The 25,062-nt window shown below is 40.0% G+C and overlaps 1 protein-coding gene across 4 annotated transcripts in view; it reads right to left on the bottom strand.

The window, feature by feature from the left end:
* The window catches only part of ATP8B4 (ATPase phospholipid transporting 8B4 (putative)), a 261,581-nt gene that overhangs the window by 198,455 nt on the left and 38,064 nt on the right, over positions 1 to 25,062 (bottom strand). For all 4 annotated transcript variants that reach the window (XM_065941225.1, XM_065941224.1, XM_065941227.1 and 1 more), the window contains exon 3: positions 22,694 to 22,752. In XM_065941225.1, the coding sequence (XP_065797297.1) occupies positions 22,694 to 22,752 (59 nt within the window). The remainder of the gene's footprint in view (positions 1 to 22,693; positions 22,753 to 25,062) is intronic.

Raw genomic sequence — 25,062 nt, 5'->3', positions numbered from 1 at the left:
TTTTTTGTTTTTCCTTTTGTGGTGTGATGGTTTTCCTTTATATTACACTTGTGTTCTCTTCTTTTTGGTTTTTGTGAATCTATTATATGTTTCTAATTTGTGGTTACTTTCTTTTTAAAGTATATTAACACATTCCTATATCTGGTTGCTTTAAATTTGTAGTCACATAGGCTCAAACACATTATTTTTTAAAAATATATACATTTTCTTTACACTTTATTACTCTCCCCGACTACGTTTTATTATTTTGATGCCCTTTTTTATATTTTCATGTTTTTTCTTTTGCAGTTCATTGTGGCTATCATAACTTTCACCAAAAAAAATTTTTTTAACTTCTGTACTGGCTTATTTAAGAGACTTACTTTCCAGTTGTAATTTTCTCTTTCCTATAGATTCTTATTTGTTTTCTATTTAAGAGAAAACCTTTCAATATTTTTTTTAGAATAGCTTTACTATTGCTATATTCTTTTGGTTTTTGCTTCCTTGTGAAATTCTTTACATCTCCTCTATTCTAAAGGATAATCTTTCAGGGTAGAGTGTCCTGGGTTGCAGGTTTTTCCCTTTCAGAACTTTGAATATATCTTGCCACTCCCTTCTGACATGCAATGTTTCTGTAGAGAAATAGGCTGACAGCCTTATGGAGACTCCTTTGTTAACTATTAATAACTGTTTTTCTCTTGCTGCCTTAGAATCTTCCCTTTAACTTTTGCCATTTTAATTACAATGTGTCTTGGTGTAGGTCTGTTCAGTTCATATTATTTTGGACCCTCTATGTTTCCTGAAACTGGAATTCTGTTTCCTTTAGGTTTGGTACTTTTAAGCCATAATTTCTTCAAATATGTTTTTGATCCCTGTTCTCTTTCTTCTCCTTCTGGGATCCTATGATGTGTAGATTGACATGCTTTATATTATTCCATGAAAAAGTGTGAACTAGTTGCTTAGTTATGTCTGACTCTGCAATCCCAATAAGCAGACTGTAGCCACCAGGCTCCTCTGTCCAGAGAATTCTCCAGGCAAGAATACTGGAGTGTTTGGCAGAAAGCAACACAATTCTGTAAAGCAATTATCCTTCAATTTTAAAAGAATTAAAAAAAAAAAAAGAATACTGGAGTGGGTAGCCATTCCGTTCTCCAGAGGATCTTCCTGACCCAGAGATTAAACCTGGGTCTCCTGCATTGTAGGTGAATCCTTTGCCATCTGAGCCACCAGGGAATATTACATAGATCTTGTATACTGTTTTCTTTTTTTAATCTACCCATCTGCTATTATGATTAGGTGATTTCCATTATTTTATCCTTCAGATCACTTACTTACTTTTTTGCATTATTCAGTTTGCTATTTATTGCCTTTTGCTCAGTTTTCCTCTCACCAAATGAGCTTCCTAATTTTTCTTGGTTCCTCTTCATAGTTTCTAGTTCCTTTTAAAAATAATATGCATTTCTATCAATAGTCTTTTTTAATTCCTTTGTTATTTTTATTTTCTCTCTTTATTTTAACTCAGAGGCTATTGGAATCCTCTTGATCTTTTAACTAGGGATCGTTCCTCTGCTTCGTCATATTACTTATATTTCTCTTTCTTTATGAATTTCGGAGAAACAGTTATCTACTCTGGTCTTGGAGGGCTGTTTTTCTGTGGGAGTGTTCCTGTGTAGTGTACGTGAGTCTAACGTTTTTGGCTGCGTGGGCTGTTTTTAGCACAGATGCCTGCTGCATGTTTCCCCAGTGTCTGCTGTGTGTTATCTCTTTGGTAGAACGAACATATGACTGGTGTGATGATGACAGAAGCCTGCACTGGATATTGAGCAGGGCCTCCTCTTTGCTCTATGGTTGTCACAGTCCTGTTGGGGGCAGGGCCTGCACCACAGTTGCTGTTGTAGAAACCCCCAGATCCATTTCTGAGCTGTGATGTGAAATAGGCAGGACCAGAGTTGTGGGAGGAGCCACTGAGTATATACCTCTTCCTTCAGAACTGTCCACCAGAGAGCGCACTCTATGGCGTCACCTGTTACCTGTGATACGGGCTCACCAAGTCCACAGTTCCACCTCAACCGTGGGAATGCGGTTGGCCCTGGTGTTCCTCCGGAGCTATATTCACAAAGCCACCAGCACAGATCTGTAGGTGCAGCTCCACCTAAGTCAGATACCAGGATCGCAGTAGTTGTGCACCTGGACTTGCCGTGTGAGCTATGGAAGCAGCCCAGACCCAGACCCACGCCAGCGTGCATGTGCCTGCCAGCAAAGCCCACAGCTGCTAATGTCAGAACTGCCCAAGCCACGGGAGCACCCATAGTCCACTCGGATGTCCTGCAGCACTGAGTTTACAAAGGCACCAGTGGCTGGGTGGTAAATCTGTGGATTACACAGCCATGGAGAGAGGGCTCAGTTTCAGCCCTTCTTCCTCCATCATGTAGCACCTGCAAATCAGCTCCGATTTCAGCCCCACCTCCACATGTGGGCAATCCACTGGCTCTTGCACACTCCCAGAGCTCACAAAGGTAGAGCCACACCCACTGTGAGCATACCAATAGTGGGGCTGCTATGGCAATCTTCATGTACCCACTAATAACAGCCCTTCACTTCCCTGGTAGGCTGGGAGTATACATGTACTCCTTGGTTGCAGCCTGTACCACACTTCAGCCCCTTCAGCTGTCTCCGTGCAGCCAACCCTGATCCTCTCCCTGGGTCTGTCCTTTGAAACCCACGTTTCAGCACTCAGCACCACCACACGCCATCAGACACATGTCTAGGGCTGGGGATAACAGGGAAGTGGCACAGGCTCCCTGCACTGGCCCCTCTGTTCTTGCCACAAACCAGCTGCTATACTCTCCTCTGAGCCCCTGGAGCTCCCTCTCTGTCCCAGCTGACCTCCCCGCACTTGAAGGGCTTCCCAGGGTGAGGAAACGGTTCCTCTTTCACAGCTCCCTCCCAGGGATCCCATCCTGATTCTCTTTTTTCTTTCATCCTACCCAAGTATGTGGTGATCTTTCTTGCAATTTTGACATTCTGAGATCTTCTGCCAACGTTCAGCAGGTATTTCATAAGAATGGTTCCACATGTGGATATATTTTTGATATATTTGTGGAGGAGGTGAGCTCCTCATCTTTCTATTTTCCCATCTTGACTGGAGCCTCCTCCCACATGGCTTGTTTTAAATGAACCTACAATGATGCCCAGTAATCACTACTACCTGGAGTATCCAGTCCATGGAATTCTCCAGGCCAGAATACTGGAGTGGGTAGCCTTTCCCCTCTCCAGGAGACCTTCCCAACCTAGGGATCAAAGCCAGGTCGCCATTGCAGGTGGATTCTTTACCAGCTGAGCCACAAGGGAAGCCCAAGAATACTGGAGTGGGTAGCCTTTCCCTTCTCCAGGAGATCTTTCCAACACAGGGATCAAATCCAGGTCTTCTGCATTACAGGCAGATTCTTTACCAGCTGAACTACAAGGGAAGCCCAAGAATACTGGAGTGGGTAGCCTGCCCCTTCTCCAGTGAATCTTCCAGACCCAGGAACCAAACTGGGGTCTCCTGCATTGAAGGTGGATTCTTGACCAACTGAACTATCAGAGAAGCCCAAAGAAAATACTGCCATCCGTTAAATGGCCATTTTTAACATTTATCAGGAATCAGTGCATACAGCTCTATGAAACAAGTTGTGGGAGAGTAAAAGAAGTGTCAAGAAAAGGATTTGCAGCTTCGTTGGACTGATGCATCGCACAGTGCTGAAAACTGTCTGTAAGCTGATGATGATTATTTTGCACTGAGATAGCTATCCAAAAACTTGACTGGGAAGGAAGAGATGTTGGTCACAACATATTTTTCTTAAAAAAATGGACTTGGAAAACTAATGGGAAAGAGGAAAGCTAAGGAGAAAACACAGTTAACCAAAAGGATCACATGTTCCTAATTCTGTTTTACATTTTCCTGCTAAGTTGAAACTAAAATAGAAGTTAAGCCTGTATCTTACTAAAAGGACAGACAGAACATTTGCTGGGACCACATTCTAAACCCTGACAGGAATTATAAAGAAACACTCCTATAAAACTGAATTCCACAAAGGTGAAGAGTAAATTGTACGGGATAGAGTGATAATACCAAATGGGAACTGTGACAATTCTGTTTAAATTGACTTATAGCAATGATGGTGTTTGTTTTACTGGCTCTGTTGTGACTCAGTCACAGATGATGCGAACACTCATAGCTGATGGGGAATAAGGAACGAGGGCTCCCCCTCCTGGAGAAACTCCACACCCATTTACCTTTGTTTTTCAATAAAAAGGGAAAAACAGTGCTTCCATTTCTACGGCCCTATCCAAGAATGTGACTATCGGTTAGACTGTGATATTTGGCCATTTCTTTGAGCCAGCCTACTGGCTTACTGTTATATTAGACAACTCATTCTGTAATACAGCATGGAAGAGCTTCTCCACTATCCTCTTCGCACTACTTTTCTACCAAGGACCACTAGAAATAACCCAACTTGGAAGAAAAGAGGAGGAAGTGGACAAGAAAGAAACCAAGGAGACGGGAGTACATGGAGGGAATCTGTAGAGCTGCTTTAGTGTTGACAGACATCAGGCTGGAAGTCGTGGCTTTAGTCTGTTAGCTAGGTGGACTAGTCAACTGACCCCACAATGAGGTAGGTTTAACCACACAGGCATAAGTAATCTTGGACCAGGACAGACCTCCCACATGGTAAGAAAGAGTTTGTCCCTAGAAAAGCATCAGGAACCGCCTGCTTCCTTTAGGAAGCTCACTTCCAAGAAGAAGAGGGCAAAGCCGAGCTGAAGAAGCTCAGATATTTACCCAAGACTGATACATCAGGGAAGTAACTCCACATCTCGTGGGGCAGAGTGAAAAAAGGGGTGGACAGAGAAACATCACCCCAGTAGAGACCTTTCCACCTAGAAGGCAACATCAGAATGAGGTAAAGGCACTGCTTCTCTGTAATACAGTAAAACAAAGGCCCTGAGATGAGCAGAAGGTGGCACACCTGAGGATGTAAAAGAGGGACCATGAAACTAGACTAGACAGGTCAGCACAAACTGTAATGAGAGAGAGAAGTTTCTCACAATCAATACTACAGATTTTAGTCTTTACTGTAAAGTCTTAAGTAATCCTGATGAGGTTCTAATTTTAAAAGATTACCCTAACTACAAGGGACAGGGGAGGCAGCTGGGACAAAGATGGTGACGACAAAGAATAGATGTGAGAAGTTCAATGAGAAGGTCTTTCAATTATTTACAGAAGAGAGATGATGGATGGCTTAGACCGGGGTGGTGGCAGCAGGGTGGCAATGAAATAATAATAGTTTCTGGTATTTATCAAACTCTTACTATGTGTATTGTTCTAAGAGTAACATCCTTATGAAATAGGTACTATTATTGCCCTTCTAAGGGGACGACAGAGGATGAGATGGCTGGATGGCATCATCAACTCGATGGACATGGGTTTGGGTAGACTCCAGGAGTTGGTGATGGACAGGGAGGCCTGGCGAGCTGCAATTCATGGGGTTGCAAAGAGTCGGACAAGACTGAGCGACTGAACTAACTATATAAGGGAAATCCAAGATATTAATACAGTGATATTAAGTAGTTTACACAAGATTGCACAGCTTATAAGTAGTGGAACCAGGATTTGAATCCAGGCTTTCTGCTTCCAGAGCCCATTCTCTTTACCACTATGCTTCCCCAATTCATTGCAAAGCAGATGTCTCTTCTGCTTTCAGAGCAATCAGCCCTTGCTTTCTCCTGTACTCTATTTCTGGCCTGCAGCCATTTTCTGACCAGAAGAAATACTGTATGCCTACCCCTTCCTCTTGAGTCAACCTCCTCCGTAGGAGCCCCAGTTACCTACTGTCTAGTGTATAACCACAGCTTCCTTGAACTCCTTTCAGTCCCCCTCAAAGTTCAATGTAGGCAAATAGTTTGGCTAACCACTCCCTTAATTTAGCTCTCCAACAGAAGCAGCAAAAGTCTTTAACATTTACACACTGACTACTTGGTAGAGGCAAAGAATAAAGTGAGAAAATGGCAAATTCTTCAAGAGGGGGCCATCAAATAAAATATTCATAAAATGAAAAACATAATTTTTTATAATCTGATTTTATCATGTAATCATATTGCTTAAGAAAACAAAGCAAATAGAAAGTAGCAGATACTGCTAAACTAGTAGACAGAGCATTTCAGGAGTTTGCCTCAATTCTTCCATTGGCAAAATGGAGTAATATTTCTCATTACATTTATACAATCATTGTAGAGATAAGATGGTATCATAGACATGAAAGCAATGTTGTAAAGTTGAAAAAAAATTATACATATACAAGATATTTGTGAGCAACCCTCAAATAACCCAAATGGGTTTAGGAAATCCAGTGTCCTAGACAGGATAAACCAATTATGCCACAGTAACCAACAATTTCAGAATTTTCATGGTTTAACATTATAAGGGTTTGTTGTTTGTTTGTTTTTACTCATATTACTTGTCTAGCATGAGCCAGCAGGGAGATCTGCTCATCATAGTTACTTATAATGGACCAACCACCATCTCAAACACTTCCCGTTGCATTAATGGAGGCAAAGAGAACACTCTGAATAGTGCCACATCCACAAGTTAATGCTTCAACCGAATGCTCACAGTTCATTGACCAGAAAGAGTAACTATGCGTCCATAAGGTGGAAAGCCAGAAACATTAACAGACATCAATAATGGCTACCATAACCAAAAACGGAAACTAACCCTAATATTTGAAGAGCACAAGACACAACAGATACAAAAAGTAAAAATAAAAAACCAACCTCAGTGTTTCCAACCCAGTCCTGTTTCAGTACCAGGTATATCAAGTATTTCCCCCTTTACCTCAGCTAACAGTGCCTCAAATTTCTTAGTCCTGTGATCTAGATTGACTGAACTCCCAACCATAACTCCAACGTCAGGCCTGCTGCTGCTGCTGCAAGTCGCTTCAGTCGTGTCCGACTCTGTGTGACGCCATAGACGGCAGCCCACCAGGCTCCTCTGTCCCTGGGATTCTCCGACGGCAGCCCACCAGGCTCCTCTGTCCCTGGGATTCTCCAGGCAAGAATATTGGAGCGGGGTGCCAGATTAGTTTAAATCAATTACATGGCCCACCCTTCTAATTACAAACTTGAATTCAAGGATCAGCACATGACCCACATCATGTGATTAAAGTCTTACTAATATATCAGTTCTGTGAATTTGCTGGCAATACAGGTTTTTTCTCTCCTACTGAAGTCCAACCTGGAAGAAAGCAGCCTTAGGAGTCACTGATAGCATCTTGGGACCATGAATGGAGGAGGCTGCCAAGAATACATTCTACACTGAAGACGCAGGCCAAGGAACACCGAGAATGAAACCAAGCTAGGTCTCTTCTGAGAAGAGCCCTGCCTCTGAGCTTTTCAGTTCCATGATCATCCATGTCTTATATTGTGTATGGTAATTTGAGTTGATTTTTCTTTTACCCCCAACCAATCAAATCCCAGGTAAGAGTCTTAATAATACATAAAAGATCAGTTTACATTTTTATATAATAATTCACTTTTATCTCTATATTTGCCTTAAAGAGTGAGTCATGGAAGGCTAAGCCTAACCGCGTTTGGTGGTTGTCTGGGGACACCGCCTGCATCTGTGAATCCCACAGGCCAAACCCCAGGAACTTTCGCAATGAGTACCAAAGTTTAAGCACTAACAAAAGATCCTCCCAAATTTGATGAAACATTTTTATTCCATGACAGTTATAAAAAGTAACTGTCAGGATCTTGAAGGGGAAAAGCCTATTTTTCTTACCAGAAGAGGAGGCAGATATAGTATTGTTATAGTACATCCTGGATTCCAGAGAAAGAAATAGCCCTGACTCCTAAGGGAGGGATTATCTTTAAATCATAAAAGGAAAGCCAAAAAAAGACTGTGTCCACAGACTACTTGCATTAAAAAGGAAGTGGCCTAAAGGCATTTGCATCACACGGAAATATGTGAAACGCCCATGTTTATGCAAAGATCCCAAAAGAATGCATGTATGGGGCAAGCGGGCGTGGAGATCCGGTGTCTGGAGCCTCACTGGTACCAGGGAGAACCACAACTCCTCAGTATTAGTCAAAAGTTGCCCAGTGAGGAGCCCACAGAATTCCTATTTGGAAGGAATGGAGAAGTGATAACTGCGGAGGGAGGGTCAACACACAGATGAGGCTTTACTGAGAACCGCTAAATCCTTATTATCAGCACCACCACCACCACCATCAGCAGCTTCAGAACATTCTCCTAAGCCTGGGCTCCCCACCATGAACAAAAACATGTGTGGGAGGGAAAGAACAGAGGGACATGTCCCTGAACCTTTATCTTTTCATTTAATTTAGGTTCTTCTATGTGTCAGGCACTGGGTTATGGAGCCAGGACTACCGATGTGAATAAACAAAGACCCTACCCTCTGAGAGGAAGTTTGCACTTTAGATGTAGGGAGAGAGGCAGACAATAAACTTGTAAACTGATAACACAAATTAAGTGATCAGTGCCATGAAGAGAACAGTGAGCAACAGAGCAGGAGCCCTTCCCTGACAAGAGTTGCTTTAAGAAGCTGCTTGTTTGGCTTTGCAACCTCAAGATTCCACTATCTGCTAAGAATGCCGGGGCACCTGTCCCCCAGGGATGCCCCAAACAGTCCTTCAGGATAGCAGAAATAAATAAATAAATTATATATATATATATATATGTATGTATATACACACACACTCCCATATATATTTTAACAAAACATTCAAAAGTTAGGGTTTCCCAAAAAAAGGGTTCCTAATGTTCAAAGTACAGATTGTCTTTATTATATATGTATACACGTTCATGGACTTTCTGGGTGGCTCAGTGGTAAAGAATCCACCTGTCAATGAAGGAGACATGGGTTTGATCCCTAGGTCAGGAAGATCCCCTGGAGAAGGAAATGGCAACCCACTCCAGTATTCTTGCCTGGAGAATCCCATGGACGGAGGAGCCTGGCAGGCTACAGTCCAAAGGATCACAGAAAAGTTGGACACAACTTAGTAACTAAACAACAACAATACACATTTTCATACAAACATATACATGAATACATCTATATAAATACATATATATGTAAGACTCCTCAGTCTGTGGAATTTTCCAGGGAAGAATACTGGAGTGGGTTGCCATGCCCTTCAGGGCATCTTCCTGACTCAGTGATTGAAGCCAGGTCTCCTGCTCTATAGGCAGATTCTTTACCATCTGAGCCACCAGGGATGCCCGAGTATTATAATTATATATATATGAGTATATTGGGAAGATTTTCTTTTTACAAGAAGCGTGTTCAAAAAGTCTGAAGACTGCCAGACGAAACACTGTCATAGTCAAAGGACATGAGTATGACCCATGTGCCATCAAGGGCTTCCCAGGTGGCACTAGTGGTAAAGAATCTGCCTGCCAACACAGGAGACTCGAGAGATGTAGGTTTGATTTCTGGATTGGGAAGATCCCTTGGAGAAGAAAATGGAAACCCACTCCAGTATTCCTGCCTGGAAAATTCCACGGACAGAGGAGCCTGGAGGGCTACATTCTATGGGGTCACAAAGAGTGGGATACAACTGAGAGACTGAGTATGTGTCATCAAGACTTCAACACAGAATGGAGATGCATGACTATGTCTCTGATGGTGTTTCTATGTCTCCCAATGACACCAGCCAACAGATGTTACATATGCCAAGCACTATGCTAAGCACTGCACATACATCATCTCAGGTGATCTTTAAAAGAGAAAAAACCAGTGAACTGTTACAATTTCAGCCCATTTTACAGATAAAAAAAACTCAGGCTTACAGCAATTGCAAGCATTGCTCATAAAAGCTGTTTCATGGAGTTATGCATTCTCCCTAATGGTATGTATTTCCTGAGAAATGAGTAAGAAACAAGGAGTCTTTAGATTCCCTCTTGACCAATGAACTCACTGATCCTCATAGAACATTCTTCAACTAGTGAAGAAAAGAGCCTCCCTAAACTAAAGCACAGTGGACAATGCACACTAATTCAATCAGCTGGAGCAGTCGCTCTCAGTCTTTTCAATCTAGGGAGAGCATCACAGGGCCTGTCTAGGGAGCATCATTTCCCATCTAGGCCTTAGAAACATAGACAGTGGCAGCAAGCTTTCAGGAAGACCTCAGTCTCACCTCAGAGCAAATCTGCCTGGCAGTGTCATAAACCTTGCTCTGTTTTCCACTCTCAGGCCTTGGTTTAGCATTCCAGCATCTGAAGGACTGTTCTAGAGCTAGTAAGTGGCCTCTGACTAGTAATTTATCTACAAAAAGCTAATACTGGACAATTACCAAGGGAACACATTAAATTTCCCTCTGAGATTAATTTAATCACACTAATTTTTTTGTCTCCAGGGTGTTTAGACATGTACAAAATAAAAGACTTTTAAACCATTCCAGATAAAGTGTTAACTTTTCTTTTATGATAGCTGAAAAAGGACTAAAAAGACTCTTAAAATTATACAGAGGGAGAGAGATTCAGTATGTGACTTCTCCAGAGAGATATGAGGTAAAACAAAAGAAAAGCAGAGAAAAGAAAAAAGAAATAAAAGGTTGTATTTCAGTGGGACTCCCACAGGGCATCCCTAAGGACTTGTCTCCTAGTTCTGGTTTTCCAAAGCTCTTTGGTGCCTCCACCTTGATGGTCTGATATCTGCTGGGAACAGGCCCCAGCTTTGGCTCACTGGCTCATCTCAGTCCAGGACTTACAAGGCTTTGGACAACCAGAGTGGGCATTTCTTTGAGGTGATCTGGAGTTGGCTTGCTGAACTGCAAGGGCATCTTTGGACAACTTAGTGCATACAAACTGCTTTGTTTATTAGGACTAAAAATTAGTCCATGTTGTACAGTCTGGGAACAAGGCCAAACTTCAGGCAGGACCTCAGCATTTATGACAATAACAAAGGCACAGTGGAAAAGTCCAGTTAATGAGGAAAGGCACCCATAAAGAATTTCCCAAAGGGCCAAGGGGTTATAGTAACACACTACAAATAGTCTTATCCTTCCTAAGACTATCTCTTATACTAGGGTTCTGCACAAATAACACCAGCTCTGGGGAATAACGCAATTGTCTCCTGAACCCTGAAGATCAGATGAGAAATGTGTGTAGCTCCGAGTTCCTATATTCTGGAAGATGCTGGGGCAACAAGGGCCTCGGGCCAGATCATAGAAGTGTCCTCCTCCAACATTCCTGGGTTTTCCTGGTCTCTGGCCCATTCTCATTCAGAGTAGGCTGATAAACCTAAATTTAGACAAACCCACACTACTTGGCTTTATGATTTTTGTTTGTTGAGTAGTTTTCTTTGGGAATAAAGGTGTTGAGAAGAAAAAATAGAGGAAAAGTTGGGAAAGAAGGAAGGAAATCAGTCTACGTGGAATAGGGGAAGAGAGAGGCTTCAAAAGCATCTTCTATCATTAAAACATAATTCATTTCAGTTCAGTTGCTCAGTTGCGTCCGACTCTTTGCAACCCCATGAACCACAGCACGCCAGGCCTCCCTGTCCATCACCAACTCTCGGAGTCTACCCAAACCCATGTCCATCAAGTTGGTGATGCCATCCAACCATCTCATCCTCTGTCATCCCCTTCTCCTCCCGCTTTCAATCTTTCCCAGCATCAGGGTCTTTTCCAATGAGTCAACTCTTCACATGAGGTGGCCAAAGTCTTGGAGTTTCAGCTTCAGCATCAGTCCTTTCAATGAACACCCAGGACTTATCTCCTTCAGGATGGACTGGTTGGATCTCCTTGCAGTCCAAGGGACTCTCAAGAGTCTTCAACACCATAGTTCAAAAGCATCAATTCTTCAGCGCTCAGCTTTCTTCACAGTCCAAATCTCACATCCATACATGACCACTGGAAAAACCACAGCCTTGCCCAGACAGACCTTTGTTGGCAAAGTAATGTCTCTGTTTTAATATGCTATCTAGATTGGTCATAACTTTCCTTCCAAGGAGTAAGTGTCTTTTAATAAAATCTCAAGGTGACAGCAAATCCCTGAGGAGCTAAGATCCTATCTTATACGTTTATAAATCTCTAAAGGATTTAATGAAGTGATAAAAATTACTAATTACTCAATGTAAGTCTGATAAACCCAATTTTTTAAATGCAAAATAATGTCAGGGGAAAGCAATTCCATTTATCAGAACAAACATGAGCTATTAATAAGTGTCAGCAATTTATAACACAAACAAGTAATTTCCAGTATATAACTTAGAGAAGTACATTTGCCAAAGAAAGACAGGCTCTAGCATAAACATAAATTTTTCGCATTTTTTTTTAGCACAACGTCTTTGTGTGGTTCATTAACATTTCCACATCAGAGAGTAAGGGAGAAGAAAAAAAAAAATCAAACATTTCTTTACCTTATTTTTCTCACCTAGAAAAGTCTGAACAATGCTTTCTCTGCAAAACATGAAGTTCAGTCCATTGTGCTTCTAATCTCAAGAATGTCTTCCTTATAACAATGGTGTTTTTGTGGCATTTGGCATACAAGAGTGTATAGGACTACATGGTTTGCAAGAATGATAGAAACATGATTTGGAAAGCAATCTTCAAAGTTCAATTACTCATTCCATCCTTCTGCTTCCATATAAGTTATCTAAACCAGCACTATAATAGATTCAATATCTTTAAAGGCTTTCTGCCAATTAAGACAGAGAGCAGTAATGTAGCACAATTAAATAAAAATTGGGTTGGCAGCCAGGAGAGCTAATTATAGAAACTGGAAACTAAGGCAACAAGACATAATGATTATGGCCCAAAGGCAACCTGTTGGAAGGCATCTACTGATAAGACACTGACTCTGTCCTCAACTGTGTTGTGCTCAGTATTTTAATTAAGAACTTACATCAGTGATTCTTGAACTCAATGGACATGAACTTGAGCAAACTCTGGGAGATAGTGGAAGACAAGGAAGCCTGGCGTGCTGTAGTCTATGGGGTCGCAAAGAATCGGACACAACTTAGCAACTGAATAACAACATCAGTAATTCTTAACCTGGCTGCTCATTAGAACCACATGGGTGGATTTCTTTTTTTAATACCACTGCATGGATTCCATCCCCCAGAGCCTCTAATTTGATTGACCCATAAGAGTATATATCAGTGAAAATGAAGAAGGCATGTTCATAAATCCACATGTGACACAGGACAGTAAGGTCTGTTCTACAACAAGCAAGATGCAGAAATAAGTGTGGCACAGTCTTGATCACTAATAATGAAAATGAGGTTAATATGAGATTAATAGGCATCAACAATCACCAAAAACTAGTGCCATCTTGGGTTGCAGTAATAATCCTTCTACTTCAAGCTGGTCAAATAACTTTTAGAATATTGCTTGACTTTGGAGCAACCCACTTTAAGAAATGAGAGCAAAGCTGAAGCTCTTTGAAAAGAAAGGGAATTGCAGATAATTCTGGAGACAAGCCTACTTAGTGAGCCAAATATCAGAAAGGTTGTCATCGGAAACAGGAGATGCATTTGCTCTGCTTTGGCCTCAGAAGAAAAGCTAACCCAAAGGATAAAAGAGCAAAAGAAGGTCACTTTGCATCAATCAGTAGACAAACTGTCTAATGGTCAAAGCTATGCAAAGACAGAAAAGGCCCTTTTAAGAAGTGGTGAGTTTTCCTCTTCTAGAGGGATACAAACACAGACTGGATGTGTCGTCAGTGAAAATTCTGTAGAAGTTGATGGAAAAGCTTTAAAGGATAATTCTACACTGAGATTCTGTGATGAACTTCAGCTATCTTCCTTACTGTATCAGTCAGGTTTTCTCATCTGAATAAAATAACTCCTCTTCCGTGCACTCTCAGACTACTGGTACAGAATGATGTCACCAACTGCAACATATATACATTGTACCTGGACAGGCCACAGCTATAATGAGTGACCTTGATTCACAGCAAACTTTACAACCAAAGAGCACACACGAAAACCAGAACAACCAGTGCTACTAGAGATGTCACATCAGGATATCAGCAGGTAGAAAGTTAGATCACCAATCTAGATATAAGCATCTGCTGTTCTCTGCTCCAAAAAATAGCTGAAGCCAGAAAATTCTTACAAAGACATACACACATTCTTATACTACAACCTTCCCTACATGCACATAAATACATAACACACAAATATTTTTATATATGGCCCCTTATCAACTCTTAGTATCATTTTTAAGTGATCTCCAGGTCTAATTTTAATGCCTAAATAGTTTACTTTTGTAAGAAATTGCATATAGAATGTCAGATATAAAATTCAATAGTAATCTAGTACTGGTTTTATAATAGTAGACATGAATTTGAGACTAAACTGTTAATGCAAATGATTTGATTAATCTTTCAACTATAAAATATAAAATGTAATAGTTATTAACTTTTAATAATATGAATCACAGAAACAAATTCTTTGGTCCAGTAAAGAAAATTACAAAACAGGGTTAAAAACCACCTTGAGACTGTTGGGTTGGTGGTTTTTCCGTTAGCCCCTCAACTGTTACTGAACTTGCCCAATATTATCCACATGATTGATTTATGGATTACCTTCATAAACCATTGGCCAACAAAGGAAACTGCAGTTGTAGTTCTTGCTTCACACAGGAGGTTACTTTCCTTCCTGCTCCATCTTTTCATTTCTCAGCCTTAGCTTAAATCTATTCTACCAGAGCTAGGCTACAACAAAGCTACAAAATTCAAACATCAAAATTAGCTTATTTTAACTCTTTTAATTCCAATTACATATTGTTTGAAAACTATTTTAAATTTTATATCATTGCAATGAATAAAGTAAAAGCAAAATAAACAAATGATGCTAATTACGTGGCTTTAACTTACTTCATAGAGCAGATAGAACAGAACTAACTTATGAGGATGCTGAAATTATCTCACTCAAGCCTGGAAGAAGTAAAAAGCAAACTCTTCAAAATTCTAGAGCTTAACTGGATTTTTTAATTTTCTTAATGTGCCATTTTAGAACATTTAGAAATAGGAATTCAGAGGCTAAACCAAAAGGTTAAAACAGATCAACCAAATTAAGGAAACAAAACAAAAAATCAGACAAATGCTTAGTCAAATAATAGTATTTAAATAAATCAGATGTCAAAATGATAAAATATTTATACTTTTAAAGTCTTGAATCTAGAATGAAAATGAATTTGAGGGATATCCAAAATTTATTTTTTCTACTACAAGTATTTATAAAACCTCTGTCATGTAGAACATAGAATAACGGACACGGATATTAACAGCACACAAAACAGAAAGCATTTCAATGTTTGCTAAAAAGTCACTGCTACTATAGTAATGCCCCAATACAAAAAAAATGCAACAACTGACAACCAGAAAAGACAGCAAATCCAAGTTACTGGCACTTTCCACAGCTGATTCCAACTTGTCACAGTGCCTGGCATCATCCATACTTTTTGGTTGGTGCATAAACTGCTTTAATCATCAGGCTTCTTGGTGAGCATCTACAGCATGTTGGCAGTGCAACTACACTGCTCATGAAAAAAAGAAGAGAAAGCCAAATTTTCCCAGGATTAAAACAGGACTAGGATGTGTCCCAACATGTAGATATCCCAAGAGTCTTCCAAAGAAAATGTTTAAAGTTTTACCTTCCCATGGCTTTCTGTATGTAGTCAAAATGTGAGAAAATTGACTCAAAAATCCTTCACTTCATTTCAGTGAGTCTGAAAGCTTAAATACTATTTTTCTTTTTGTTGTTTATTATTAACTAAATAAGCCCTTCTTTTCTGCATGTTTTTCCCTTGCCCTCTGACTTCCAAAAAAAAATTAAACTGCTTTCTTCAGGTCCACCAACTGCTTCCATGTGATTTAAAGGTATTCTGCTTCAACTTTTAAGTCCATGAGCACCTAGCTTCAGATACGGTTACCCACCCCCTGTTTCCTGAGGGGCTCCTCCCTGTACCCCACACCCACCCCAGTTTTCATCTCACCCTTTCTCTGTTTTCCTCAGCACTCCCCTCTCTAACTGTGTGGGAGTTTCCACCCCTACACCTTTCAGCCATCACTCCTTAACAAGTTCTGTTTTTCTTCTAACTTGAAGTGCCTTCTTCCAATGGATATCCTTAATCTACTACTCTAACCCCACCCGAGTTACATTCCCTATTAACCTGGACATTTCCATTTGATTATCAAATCTATTTAATCCAGAGGGCTAATAAAATCCTCACTTTGTGACTCCTCAGCCCCTGAGAGCCTAATACCTCATATTCAAATTCTTTTTTTAAAAAGTCAGGTCTCACCTACCTGAACTATAATTTCCCATGACCCATCCCCACCACCAATTAGATCAGTCTTGAGGATTTTGCTCCCATCTCTCGTTTCTAACAAGTGGTGGTACATATAAACAAACAAGTCTCAAGTCATTTCCCATCTCCTCTGGTAACACTTCGTCAAACATCTTCACTCACACTGAACCTTCATTTCCCTAACACAGGCCACATCACACAATTAGAAGTTAGCATTACCTTTTGACTATCACCTATTATCAAATTCGTTCTTACGTGCTGGTGTTCTCTACTTGAATAGATTACACACATTCCTTGAAAGTGGAAAGCAGAATCTATACCCCTTTTATAAATAACCCCAGCATTTCCCTGGTGGCTCAGAGAGTAAAGAATCTGCCTGCAATGCCGGAGACCCAAGTTCTATCTCTGGGTTGGGAAGATTTCCTGGAGAAGGTAACGGTAACCCACTCCAGTATTCTTGCTTGGGAAACCCCATGGAGGAGCCTGGAGGGCTACAGTCCAATGGGGTTTCAAAGCGTTGGACACAACTGAGTGACAAACACTTTCACTTTCAGCACTCAACACATTGCCAGTCTAAGCAACAAGGCCTTCTAGCATGCAGTTTGGGGCCCACCTAAAAATACCCTACACATTCCAGTTTCCTCATGTATTTTTACTCCTTTGAGCTTCACATTCTTTTTGTACGTCTCCTCAGAACCTCTCTGGAAAGTAATTAAGTCAACGAACACATGTTGCTAGGTCTAGAGTAGGTACATTGTGAACATACTGAATTTTTAAAATCATTTTTATTTCTATTTTTTAAAAAAAGAAGACAATGAAGCATTAATTCACCCACACACAGGAATAGAAAGTTTTACTGTTAGTCAGTCTGGTCTCAGAGAAACACAGACATATCATCACAATGTGGCCTAAAGAGGTCCAGTGACTGTCCAAGTTCACACATCCAGAAGGATAGTGGGCCACAATCTCTAACTTCACTCTTAACCACTTATTCTGAGTTAAAAGAGAAGTGACTATGTAAACATACAAGTCCAAGTCAGTGGGTGGGAGGGAAATGGAAGGGGCTCATGCTGAAGGGCATCTTGGTGATGTTATTGTAGCACTGACTGCTAAGAGTCCACCATATTGTCACACTGAAGAAACACTTTTTGGAAAACCCAAATGGTCATTGTTTTACCAATCACAAACTCATAAGAGCAACAAGAGCTTCCATTTAGTAACCATAATATCAACAAGCCATCTCAAGATTCTAAGAATAAATTAAGGTGTTCAAATTGAAATTTGGGGAAGGAACACCTCCTTTAAAAGTATCCAAAACTACTTGGCTAAATTTTCACCAACTTGTATAAGCCAGTACACTTCCTGAATAGGACCAGTAATTTAGCTCAGGGAAAAAACTCTTTAGAAACTTCCCATCTAACTTTGTGCAAGAAATATTTTCAGATAAAAGCTATTAAGTGTTCTGGTTTACTGGACTTTCTGAGTTGGAGGCAGGATAAGTTTCTCAGCACTCAGACCTAAGTTCCTCCCCCATCTCAAATTCTATTTGAGTTCAAGAGAATTGAATAGGGTTATGCCTGTGCTGACATAAAGAATAATAACAGGACACAGTGGGAACCAGTGTTTTCCAATATTTCTTTATATTTTAATAAAGTCAGAAAATAGCTATAATTAATCTAACACTTTTTCTGACATTTTTGACATCAACACATTCTAATACAATTACTGCTGTTTTTACTACTCCTACCGTTCATTCCGAACTCCTCCTAATAGGGATCGTGAGTGGCTGTCTGGCTTGCTCTTATGTTTTCCTAACGTTTTTAACATTAACATATTTTAATACAACTGTTCTCATTACTTCTATTATTCATTCCTATTATTAACCAAGAAAACTTTGAACTCCTTTCTAATAAGAATAAGAAGTCTAGCATTTGGCTCACTCTTCCTCCACTCCAGTCCTGCTTTGTGTTACACATCTTGGCAGTCTGAAATCCCACTTGCAGTTTTATGTTTTCCACCTTCCAGTTTTCACAATATCATGTCTCATTTGCCAACTAATTTTACTTAGAATCATTAACCTTGTCTTTTGTTTGTGTTCTAAACCCTTTATCTTTTAAAAGCACTTTTGGTCATTTTTTAAGACTGTCCTATGCTCTATGAATTGCTTTGAAGCTTAAGGGTTTGTTGATAAATTAAGGTTTTTCTAGGTATTGAAATATCTTTTTTCAGTCTTCAAAGAGAAAAGCTTGCTTGGCCTGTCTTTGTGTTTGTGGAAATTATACCATTTATCTGTGCTTTGTGTAACTTTTTATCCCAAGTTCTCAACTACAAATGCTAAGGGTAGGATTTAAGATCATTCTTAGCCTCATGTTTGTAAGATTTTGTATCTCCTTTATCTACCTTTGTCTTCAGAGTATAAATACTTCACCAGCAGGTATGTAATAAGAGGAGAGGGAATTCAGAGGATTTGTTTGGTGGGTTTTCTGTTGTTACTGTTTTTCAAGATTGGACAAATGAGCAGCAGGGTATCATGGAAATAAACGGACTTTAAATTTGACCAATCTAAATTCGGATTCTACCTATGAGTTGTGTGACTTCAGACAAGTTACCAAATGGGACTCCACTTCATCTCTTAGGGTTTTGTGGAAGATTAGTTATATATGCAAAGTACCTGGTACACAACTAGACTGACAGTTTTAAGAATATGAGCCATTATCCAGCTCTGTGACCTTGAGTAAATCACCTGAGATCTCTGTGCATCAAAGTCTTCATAAATAAAAGTGAGATAAGTAAAGTGCTCTCTTCACAGAGTTGTGAGATGAAATTAGTTTACTATAATAGAATGCTTAGAACCCTGTAAGCACTTAGGTGTGTAAGCTATTATCATTATTAACACTAACTTTGTTACTGTCATCACAGTTAAGCATACAACTGTCAGTATCCATACTAAGAATGTCAAGATTATATCCTGAACCTATCAAATGCATTGCACAGAGTAGTTAAGTACTATCACTTTCATATGGCTTAGTTGGCAGGTTGGAGGGGGGTGTTCTCTACAATCATAGTCGTTCACACTGTTAGCCTTCTTGCTTTAGGTGCATCTGTATCTCCATATTGCATTCCCTGCATAATTTATCAGCAACTTCCACACCTTTAGTATCACAGACTTGCTAACTTTTTGACATGATATCTGCTGCAAAAAGTAACTTCAGCCAATTTTTCAGTGTCTTCCTAAGCCATTTTCACTTATATCTTACTTTATCCAGTACTTTATAGGAAATCTAAAATTGACTGTGCATACTTGCCCACAGTCATGTTAAAGAAAAAATTTCATAAAAAAGGTTTAGTCTAGGATCTGGTACATAGTACACATCCAGTATATACTACCTAGTCTTACTGTTATCAAACATTTATATAAATTATTTCATTTAACCCTATGGTAGATAATCCTGTAAGGGAAATGCCCCATTTCACAGGTAAAATTAATGATATGCAGAAACATAAATAAACTGAAATCACAAGTTAGTAAATGAGAAAAGAGAGTAAAGGATTCAAACTGTGGTCTATCTTATTCCCAAACACTCTCTCCACTACATTTGAGGAAGCTTTACCATTTCTTCTTTCATATTTTTTACAATTTTTGGTTTATCCCCATCTCCTTTTCAGCCTTTAGGGAAGAATACTACTTCATCAATTATTAAGAGCATTCTCCCTGAGATGTGTAAACTTTTTTTAAAACCCATTTCCATTTGAGGTAATATCCTTTAAAGCTACGCAAGACTGAGTGAAAGGCCCGTGGCTTCTGCCTTTCCTAAAAGGATAGTCCACATATGAAGTGCTTAAAAATCCTTAAAAATCAGACAGATATAGATTCAAATATTATCTCTACAAAGAACAGCTCACAGGGTCACTGTGTATTATTCTACTTTAATCCATACAATAAGTTTATGAAATCAGTATGCTTATTATCCATAATTTTTATCTGAATAGACTGAGGCTGAGAAGAGTCCTACAACTCATGTGTGGCCAGACATCCTGTTGGGAGTTCCCAAATCAACACACCATCAGCCAGGTCTGGGAGGGACCCTTGTTCACTCTAGGAGGGCTGGCTTATCCCCTTGGAGCCATGGGAGGGGTCATTAGACCCGGGATACTCATGCTCCTCTCTGCTCTGCAGCTTCCTTCTTTCAACTCTTGGTGTCATTCTTGGTTTTCCTAGACCTTAAAGAACTTTGTTTTTTCCTTAGTATGTTTAAACTCAGAGATGAAGCTTCCTTATTCCATCTGCTGCAGCTACAGAATACTGTTCTACTGCCTTGTCACTGTTAAGAAGACCAACAGAAAACACACATATCTGTGTACTTTTGTTCAATATCACGCAAGCTCAAGAAAAAAACCTCTGTTATCATTGGCATATTATTATTAATAGTAAAAGAAAGATGAAGCAAGCATGGCAAATGGTTACTACCTATTTAATTTGGGTAGTTTGAAATATTTTATAAATTAAGTAAAAATAACTATAAAGGACAGTATCATCTTACAAGTAACATACAAAATATGGCTTTCCTTTTACAGTCACTACTCACAGAATGAAAATACTTGTTACACATTGGAAAAATAAGGATATAGCCAAATATGTAAATGCATGATTATCCAGTAGTAGATTACTGAATTTTTCCCCCGAGGTCTTAAAATATAGACTTCTATTCCTCTTATTTAGCATTTGGTGGTCAAGGCTTTCAAGGGTAATCCTCAAGAGTTAAGGAACTGGTTATAAAATGGATAGAAAGGCATGTGGCCAAGTCTAGTGATGACCACCTGGGCTAAATGACCAGATGGAAGGAGGCGGCACAGAGTGGAAATAATCACCATGGAGAAAGTCATCCTCCCACTCCCACTCCAGGCTAGAAAACACATTCATCAGCCTTCTGAGAGAGATTCCTTCTCTCATGGGCAGGTTTACTTTTACTTTAACCAAGCTTATAAGATTAATGAATAAAATCAGAGTTGCCATATATTATTCTAATGAGAAATCTGTCATAGAGGCAGTGTGCTGACTCCCTGTAGAGACAGTTACACCAAGTTATAATCACAAATTTACGTGATTAGCACAGCAAGAGAAAAGAGAAGTGGTTAGCTACCTCTACTGGTATTGAACTAGAGCAGTCCAATGCTTTCATCTACACAAATGGAAAAGACCTCCCAAAAGGAACCAAATACTAAAAATAATCCATTGGCCAAAATTCTCTCTCCTCTAGCTAGTTCCTGGATGGACACTGCTAAAGTTTGTCCCATGAAACTCACATTGCTATGTCTTAATAGTCATCAAACCCCTCTGTGAATTCAGACTCTGGTTAATGTGCTAGTAACTCAATCATACCAGGTCTTATAGGCTGCATGTCAACTGCAGCATCAATTCTACCAATTATCTTTCTTAGAACTTATCTTAAAAGATCATGTAGCAACTTAAGTTGAGTCAAGGAAAGATGAGGAGATTTTAATGACGGTCGGACACGACTGAAGCGACTTAGCAGCAGCAGCATGACATAATTCACGGTGCTCATCAGTGTATCCCAAGTTTCTAGAATAGTGCCAGTCACTTAGTAGATGTTCAATAAATACTTCTTATGTAAATGAAAAAAAACTTAGTTAAAACAAAAAAGTACTTCAGGGACTTCCCTGGTGGTCCAGTAGCTAAGAATCCACCTGGTAATGCAGGGGACACAGGTTGGATTCCTAGTCAGGGAATTAAGATTCCACATGCCTTGGGGCAATTACTGAGCCTGAGCACCACAACTCGAGAGTCTGTGCACCTCAACAAAAGATACTGCATGATGCAACAAAGATCCTGTGTGCTCAATAAATAATTTTTTTAAAGTAGTTCAGTACAAGCTTAAAGCTCACACATTTTAAATAATCATTCTCACTGCTCACTTGATAAATACAATCATTCGGCTTGGCGAACTTTCTCTTACATATACTTTTCCACACTCAGCCTGAGTTGTTTAAAGAAAATCCCCAAATGTTATTCATCCCCCATCAGCCACTATTACCACTTCTATCACAAAGTACTACCATAGAGGCCTGTTTTCATAGTATTCTTACATTATTTAAGTGCCCAATGGGCACCAGAATAAACTAAGCATCATTCTTAAGAAGATCTTATTCCCATACCAATGTGAATACCAATCACTCTTAATGTGTAAAAAAATAAGAGTATAAACATTACTAAAATCTAAATTTATTTTTAAAAATCTGAAATGTATGGCACCTTGCTATTAAAATGGGCCAACAAAGTTTTTATTGAACTCAAAGTTCTAGAAGGTATGAATCCTACTATCTTAAGATAAGACCCACCCCAGTTTGTGTGCGCGATATGTATTTTACTCACTTTGTACAGGAACTGCTCATTATATTCACGGTCATTGGCTTTTACTATCCGTTCCACTTCTAAAGAGAAAGAGAAATCAGGTAAGAAATTAAATTTTCAACCAAAAGAAACATACAACTCATTAAACTAACATCACATAGGTTACTTTGATTGTCATCAAGGTTGCAAGAATTCTTTCTTTTGAAATTTGAAGGGCATTGGTTTTTTTCCAGCCTAAATGTTGGAACATGCATCGGAAAAGTCCCCAAATGGAAAGCTGAAGTGTTTTTCATTGTCTTTCTAATAATGCCAGCCATAAAGCAAAACAGTATGTGTCGCCAATTTCTATATCCCTTTCACTCCATAAAGACCCTTTCTGTTAACTTCAAGTAGTTTCTAAAAAAGAAGAAGCTATGTCAAATGCCACATTGGAAAGGAAATTTTGTTTTGCTATAGAATTATAAGACATAATAGCCAAACAAAACCATACTGAAGTGGCCAGTGAGGTCACTGACCTTATGGTTATGGAGTCAATGGTAAAATTTCTAAACAACCCATGCATAGTGAGAGGAACTTAACATCTTCAGGAGACTGAGACCGGCCCTTAGCTCAAAATGGCCAAAAAAACAAAATCTCTTCGGAAAGCAAATGCAGAATTCCAGCTCAAGGTAGCAACTTATGAAGATCTTGAAGTTCTCTCCTCCCACAGACACACCAAATCAACAGCTATACCTGGAACAAGTTCCTCCAAAAAACACCTAAAGACTAGCTGAGAGATGCCCTTCACATCAGGCAAACAAGAGGGAAACCAATCAAAGCAGGTAGGAAAGGCGGAGACACAATCTCACTCTAAATCTCATCCCCACACAAAGGAGGAGGGAACTCAAAACCCAGAGCTTCAACCTGAGAAGTGAAGGGTTCATACCCCAACTTTCCACATGGGTACCAGAGAGACAGCCTCCATAGCATCTGCTTCAAAGACCAACAGGGCAGGACTATGGCAAACTGAAGCACAGCTCTTTAAAGTGCCTACAGGCAGACTCACCAGCCCCCCCTCCCACCGCCCGCCAGGGCCCAGCACAGAAGCAGCCTTTTGAAAAGCACCAGAAAAAGACTCACTTGATAATTTTAAAACATTGGTCTTAGGGGCAGGGGCCTCTGGCATACTCCCCAGAAATGGTGGTTGGTGGGTACAATTTCCCTTCTCTCCCTCTGCCTTGCTAATGCAGATGGGTGCCATCTTTTATTTCTTCCTTTATTCTTTTTCTTTTTCTCCTTATCTTTTTTTTTTTTTCCTATTTCTCTTTTCCCTTTTTATCTTCCAACAGGTGCTATCTTCGCACTCCACCTCTGCCACACTCCAGAGTTCTAAGATCCCCTAGAGGGGATGTCCAAACACACCTGGTGCCCCAGTTTCTACATCTGATGACCCAGTTTTTTACAGCTGCCACCCAGGGAACACTCCTTGGCCACCTGGCTCTGAAAGCCACAGCCTTGCGTTCCTGGATCCTATGGGACTATAAAAATCAAAGATTCTGTTCTTGGCAGACTACCATCCTCAGGGCACTGCACAGACAGCTGACTAAAACACATTTCCAGTCTTTCTGAGAAAGAGAACTACTTCCATGTCTAAAACCTTGGGCCTGTGGGGCAGGCTGCTGGTCTGGCACTCTTACAGGGGACTATACAGAGGCTCCCAGGGAATAGATGCTGAGGGACACAGTCTTTGCATTCTCTCTGTACCTCACTCAAGCTCACCAGGATCTTCAGAAACGAGCTTATCCCTTCTCTGGGGCCCAATTTTTCTGTCTACTGCCAGGGGACATCTCTGTATCACCAGAAAGCAAGTACAAATAACAAAATAATAGGACCACAAACCCAGAGATTATCATATTGCAGAAATTAAAATTTGTGAAGGGCAAAAAAAGCCTTTGACTGTGTAGATCACAACAAACTGTGGGAAATTCTTAAAGAGATGGGAATACCAGACCACCTTACCTGCCTCCTGAGAAATCTGTAAGCAGGTCAGGAAGCAACAGTTAGAACTGGACATGGAACAATAGACTGGTTCCAAATTGGGAAAGGAGTACATCACGGCTATATATTGTCACCCTGTTTATTTAACTTACATGCAGAGTACATCATGAGAAATGCTGGACTGGATAAAGCACAAGCTGAAATCAAGATTGCTGGGAGAACTATCAGTAACCTCAGAAATGCAGATGACACCACCCTTATGGCAGAAAGTGAAGAACTTGATGAAAGTGAAAGAGGAAAGTAAAAAAGTTGGCTTAAAACTCAACATTCAAAAAACTAAGATCATGGTATCTGGTCCCATCACTTCATGGCAAATAGATGGGGAAACAATGGAAACAGTGAGAGACATCATT

The sequence above is a fragment of the Muntiacus reevesi genome, chromosome 7, assembly GCF_963930625.1.
Source record: "Muntiacus reevesi chromosome 7, mMunRee1.1, whole genome shotgun sequence".
Taxonomy (NCBI): domain Eukaryota; kingdom Metazoa; phylum Chordata; class Mammalia; order Artiodactyla; family Cervidae; genus Muntiacus; species Muntiacus reevesi.
This window is presented reverse-complemented; position numbering and strand designations above follow the sequence as displayed.